The sequence below is a fragment of the Chionomys nivalis genome, chromosome 10 (genome assembly GCF_950005125.1).
Source record: "Chionomys nivalis chromosome 10, mChiNiv1.1, whole genome shotgun sequence".
In the NCBI taxonomy this organism is placed as follows: Eukaryota; Metazoa; Chordata; class Mammalia; order Rodentia; family Cricetidae; genus Chionomys; species Chionomys nivalis.
This window is the reverse complement of record NC_080095.1, coordinates 12,463,360-12,469,798: the sequence shown is the minus strand read 5'-3', so window position 1 is coordinate 12,469,798 and position 6,439 is coordinate 12,463,360. Positions and strand designations below refer to the sequence as shown.

Below are 6,439 nucleotides of genomic sequence, written 5' to 3'. Positions count from 1 at the left end.
AAAAATTAAGTGAAAATTATAGTGATGTGATAATTAAAATCACAATTAATTGTGGGTGTCTCTGTGAGATTTGACACCTCAGGCTTCACTATAGAGAGTATATCAGTAAGAGACAGTAGAACATTGGATATGGAAATAATCATTGAAGTGCAATAATCTATGTTAACTGAAAATGTCATTTTCTTCATATCCTCACATAGAAGTGAGAATTCTGGGCATGTTACTGTATACAAAATTTTTGTGATTTGCCCTAACTCCTTTAGAGTAACGTAACAAAACCATGTTCCCTTTTACAAGGAACAGGGCCCATTTCTCTCCATCTCCATAGCACTGTGATGTCTTTCTTTCCTGTACTAAATGGGTCTTGAATTATTGGTTACAAACAACTTATCCTTTTGACTTTAATTTTCATTTTTATGTTGATCAAAGTTGCTTGCTCTATGCAACCTACTCTGCCCACATGCATTGGCCAAGATGGAAGAACCAAAGGAGAGGATGGCATGCAGGAAAATGTCTATTCATGGGGGCAATAGAGCTATGTGCTATCCTTAGACTCAAATTTCAGAGAAGTGATAGAAATGAGTTATATTTGAGAAGAAAATTGAGACTGAACTCTTGGATGAGACAAAAAGGTTAGAAGTTAAAAGTCCTAACATTTTACTTTTTGAAATTTTCTATATGTATCAAAGCTTCATATAAACAATGGAGCACTCACATTGGGTTAACTCTCAACAGTGGATGAGATAATGAAATATTTTGTTTTTTAATTATGTGTGTATGTTTCTGTGTGAGTAGTGTAGTGTTCATGGGGACAAATAGGGACAATGGGTTTTCCAGACTTACAGGTAGGTATGACTTAACGATTGTGGGTGCCAAAAATTGAAACTGTTTCCTTGAAAGAACAGTATGGTCTTTGAACCTCTGAGCTGCTTTTCAAGTGCACAGATGAGCAGTGGCAACCTTCCCTTTTATGTTTGCTGCAGCTCAGTTCTCAACAGTTGAAATATCAAACCAATCTACATGAGCATGTAGGGCTTTGTATCAGTAATAGCCAGGAATCAAGAGGACAAGATGACCCCTTACCCTATGCAATTTAAGAAGCTCAACTTAGGAAAAGTAAAATTAGGGAAGTCTGATCATGGTTTGGACAGTATACAGTGAAAAGATTAATCAGTTAGGTGGGAAGGATTATCCCAAATAATGAATTATATGGAAGCTGGCCAAAGTTAATAAGAACACATCCTGTTTTCATATATGGAGAAAGTCAGTTTTAAAGTTAGACAAACCCCCAAGCAATAACTAATCATTTAGCCTGAGGAACCACTGATTTTAAGTCTGATGGGAAATTAATTCTTACTAACATGCAAATGCATGAAATGGTATCTGTCAAAAGCAATAATCGATTCTATTTTTTATGGGACCTTCTTGGTGTAGAAGAAAACTATGGGTATTTCAGTTTCCAGGGTGTTGTGTGAAAATGACATTAAATTAGAAAAGCTGTGGTTTCTCTATCACAGGTGCAAAAACAAAGAGGACAAATTACAGCTCTTTTAAAGTTCTCTAGCTTATAACTGAACCTAACATCCAACAAGTGTCATAACTGCTGACTCCTTTAAAATATCTGCATATATAAGAAAATGTGTGAATATGTATGTATATATGTATGTGTATGTGAAACATATAATGTTATATGTCATTCTGTCTAATAACAAGAAACAGATTGTTAGTTTATAAGCTATTTGTTATAGTATTTGAACAAATAGGAAGTTTATTAGACTATGACAGTTAAGAGAAGCCTCTAGAGAATTTTTTTTTCCAATTTGTGTTTGGAAAAGGAAAACACTGATTCTAATATTGAAACATATTCTCATGCAGCACAGTCTAGAACTTCTTTTGTAATTATGCAAACACATACTGGTCTTGGGAGACCCTGTTCATTCCCAATGCCCCCTGCTGGTCGTGTCGCCATATGGAGGTTTCTGTACAGGCTCACAGTGGAGTTCTCTCACGGTGTGTTTCTGGCACAGAAATACATGGCTGTGTCCTCAGTTTGAACACTGTTCAGTTTTAAGAAAGCTTGGCTTTTGGAGGTATCTCTGGTGATGGTGATTCGGGACTGGAGAGCTGAATTGTACTTTGTGTTTCCACTAGCCCATATTACTCCCATCCACTCCAGACCCTTTCCTGGAGGCTGACGGATCCAGTGTAAATCATAGTTAGTTAATGAGAATCCAGAAACAGTGCAGGTGAGTGACAGGGTCTGTGATGGCTGCACTAGACCAGTTCCTGACTCCTTCAGCTTTATCTGCGACAGAATATCTAGGGACAAGCAACATTGGCATCAGTCATATAACCCATAGATGAAAAACCTGGGTTCCTTTCCTGAAACCCTGAAGCACTTACAGCTTGGAAATGTCACCAGGCAGAGGAGCAGCACCAGGACAGCCATGCTGTGTTGGAGGCTCTAGTCAGAGGGAGATGGGTCCTCTCAGTTTGGCCTTGGATTTCATCCTGAGCTTGAGGAATGCTTTGCATTCAGGGAGGACCCAGAGTGCATAAGAGGAAGCACAGGCAATGTTTGCAATTTCTCCACCAGAAAACTGAGATTTGCTTTGTGTGTCTTAGAGGTCCTTGATATTGAACCTCAGGAACATTGCCGTGATGCTGTGTGGATTTCCAATTCCAAATAAACAGGAAATATTATTAGTCATACCGTACAGGCCTTAGAAGCAAAACATGGAATTGTTTACATTAACTAGGTTCAAATTCATTCAGTGCAGGCAGAGGAGAATATCAGGTTCTTAATATATTTATGTATCTCTGTAGCTTCCAGGAAAGAATTTAAATGGTATTGGTACTTTTATTGATCAGAAATCCTGTTTAAGGAACTACTTAAAATTCTTTCTGTTGGTGTCTGTGGAGTTGTCTTATTCTTATAACTTCTCAGGAAATAACTTGTGAGGAAACAGCTCACACACATTTCATACATGTGATTTCATATGTTTATCTGTAATAAAATCTGTGGGACTGATTTTGGTCCCATGTTATTAGGCTCAGGTTTCACCTTCTCACTTAGGAACATCCTACGTGGACACTAGTTTTCATTCCTCTTGATTTATTACAGTCTATCCATGTACTTTTATATCTCGGTCTGTATCTGTAATAAAATCTGTGGGACTGATTTGGGTCCCATGTTATTAGGCTCAGGTTTCACCTTCTCACTTAGGAACATCCTACGTGGACACTAGTTTTCATTCCTCTTGATTTATTACAGTCTATCCATGTACTTTTATATCTCGGTCTGTCACTCTCCTAAGCTTGTAGCTAATCACAGGTTCCTAAATATGATTATTGCCTTGGAAAGTGAGGGGAAGCTCAGCTACTCATAACACTTCATAAAAATCAACAGCATGCAGCCAGGTTTGAGGGTTATTTTCACTGAAGTAATAACAAGACAGAGAACATTAAGTGATGACAAGAAGTGGACTGGAAGGCAGATATGAACATGGGAAACCCTTTGACTTGAATCATAGTCAAGGCATAGACAACAAGAGTTTCTAGCATCTTTTCCTGTGTCTTCTTATGCAAATCACTAAGGAAGAGAAGTGCAGAGCTGGAACCTACCTGTTCATTCAAGACTCAGGGAATGACTGTCTAATTTGTCATTAGAGACATCACAATTTGTGCCAATTATTTATTTATGCATAATCTTTTTACTTTTTACTTTGAGTTGCAGTGGTCGAGACTGCTCTTCACTTTAAGGAGACAGCCATCCTTTGAAAGCCCTGATCATCATGTACAGTATGAGTTCAAGGTTCGCTGTAATTTTTAATGCTTCAGGATTACAAAAAAATTTTCAGACATGATGCTTAGTATGTTTCATCTTGGGTTTGTTTGATATTCTCATTCTGTTTACAATAATCTGGGAAGGAGTATGTCAGAAATAATTGCACATTTCTTATACTATATTGGGGAACTAGGTATAAATCCACTTATTCAAATATTTTTTGTCCTTAGTTACATCTGAGATACTTTCTAAGTTTTGTTTCCATTTCTGGGAAAAGACACCATGACCACAACTGTTATAAGGAAACCATATAATTTAGGGGGTTCTTCTGCAGCTCCAGAAGTTCAGACCATTCTCATCATGGCAGAAGAATGTCATGATGCAGGAAGCCCTGGAGCTGGAGGACTAGCTGAGATTCCAACATCTTCCAAAGAACAAGAATTCAACTGACAGACTGAGCAGCATCCTGAGCATAGAAAACCTGAATGCCTACCCTCCACAGTGACACATTTCTTCCAACCAGGCCATGCACACTCCACCAATGCCACACATCTTAAAAGTGCCACTCCTTTTTATATTCTGTGGGCCAATTTCATTCAAACTCCCACAGGTGTTTGTGTCCATATCCCATCCTCTTTTACTCCTCAGGTTTCTCTCTTTCCATGAGACTCTCGAGAAGGAAGTCACTGGGAAAACAGCATTTGCAAGGGAATTCATTCCTGGTAAAGTCACACATTATTTATTATGATCTTCTATTTGGGAGGTGCATCCTTATTCTTAAGTGTTTATTCAATCATTTGATTAATTATGTAAATTTGACAGATGGATGCTCACTTAATGGGTCATGCAGAATTAACAGTAACAGCCTATCCACTTGTGTGGTGGTCAGATTCTTTTTATATGATATAGACTAGGGTTATCATGAAAAAAGTAACCTTATTTGGAAAAAATACCCCATTAGATTGATCTTCAGACAAGACTGATATCATTTTCTTGATTAACGACTGATGCAGGAGGGCCCAGACAGATGTAGATGTTGCCATCCGTGGGCAGGTGTTCCTGCATTTTATAAGGAAGCAGACTGCACAACCATTGAAAACAAGCCTATGAATTGAGTTTATTTATCTATCTATTTATTTATTTACTTATTTTTGGTTTTTCAAGACATGGCTTCTCTGTAGCTTTGGGGCCTGCCTGGAACCAGCTCTTGTAGATCAGGCTGGCCTCGAATTTACAGAGATCCACCTGGCTCTGCCTCCTGAGTGCTGGGATTAAAGGCATGAACTGAGTTTATTTGTGATCTCTGATTCAGTTCCCACTAAATGGTTTCTTCGGTCTTGATTTCACATCCTAATTTTCCTCCATGGTGGTCTGTAATATTTAAGATTACACAAACCCTTTCCTTTCCATGTTGCTGACAACTTCTATAGGTAGCAGACTGGGATAGTTTAATTTTTTTCTGATGAGAGAATGGGGTGGGGATGATGACAGTGTGCACAACTGCAACCATAGTCACACAGACAGTTACACTGTTAGGTACAGCCACACTCCACAAACACACACATTCACACTCACACAGAGTCACACTTACACAGTCACAAATAACATTTAATTATGTAATCACATACACACACACACACACACGCACACACACACCACCACCTCCAACACCTCCATCACTACCACATACACATGTAGAAATATTTATTTATAAGCAGAAGGGCTGAATTTCTTTCTTCCTGTCTTTTACACAGGGCCACTCTGGTTGGCTTGGGCTCATTATGTAGAACAAGCTGATATTGAACTATGAAGGAATCTCTTGCTACTATTCCCAACCATCTCATACAGAGTTCTTAAAAAATTGAAATTTTTTTTAATATAACGAATTCTGATCATTATGTTCTTCCCTCATCTCTTCCCATATCTTTCCTTTTTCACAACTTGCCCAACTCTAAAACAGGCTTATTTTTAGAGACATATTTGGGGCCAGACATATAGCATTCATTTTCATATTGACAAATTTAAAAGTACAGAATTGACAAAACTTGTTCTCTTAAAAATTATTATATGATATATATGCCAGTTTTATAGTTTACAACATTTTTAATAATGTTTACAATGAATAATGCTGAAATTCAGGGATGAGGAGATGGTTCAGTAGTAAGGTGCCTGCCTCACAGAATATGTGTTTTAGCTTGATTTTCAGCACTTAACTTTGAAGCTGGTGGTGATGATTTATCCTTATAGTCTCAGAACTGGTGGGGTAGTGGAAGGAGCTTCTCTGGATCTTGCCATCCAACCATTCTATATGACCCTCCTGAACTTCAGGTTTAATGTGAGATCCTCAAAAAAATAAGGTAGAAATCAACTGAGGAATACACTCTCAGAATCGACTTGTGGCCTCTACACCCATGTGCAATCATACACTGTGATAATTAATGTTTCCATTCTTTTGATCATTTCCCTTCCCATGCGTTGAGCTCATCATTTATAGTTATTTAGAAGCAAGTCAAGAATGCTGCAGTCCTAGGCAGAGCTGATTTTTATTGGAAGCAAGAACAGAACTCCTCTGACTCACTGTATACTTATTCCTACTCCAAAACTTCCATGTGCCCTTTCAACTCTAGGAACTATCATTCCTTCTCCAGTCAC

At 38.1% G+C, this 6,439-nt stretch overlaps 1 gene segment (V, D, J or C); it reads right to left on the bottom strand.

The window, feature by feature from the left end:
- Positions 1 to 2,005: 2,005 nt before the first annotated feature.
- On the bottom strand, positions 2,006 to 2,449 carry LOC130882606 (Ig heavy chain V region PJ14-like). The segment is given in 2 exon segments: positions 2,006 to 2,319; positions 2,404 to 2,449. Coding segments are annotated over 2 exon segments (360 nt in total).
- Between the last annotated feature and the right edge of the window lie 3,990 nt (positions 2,450 to 6,439).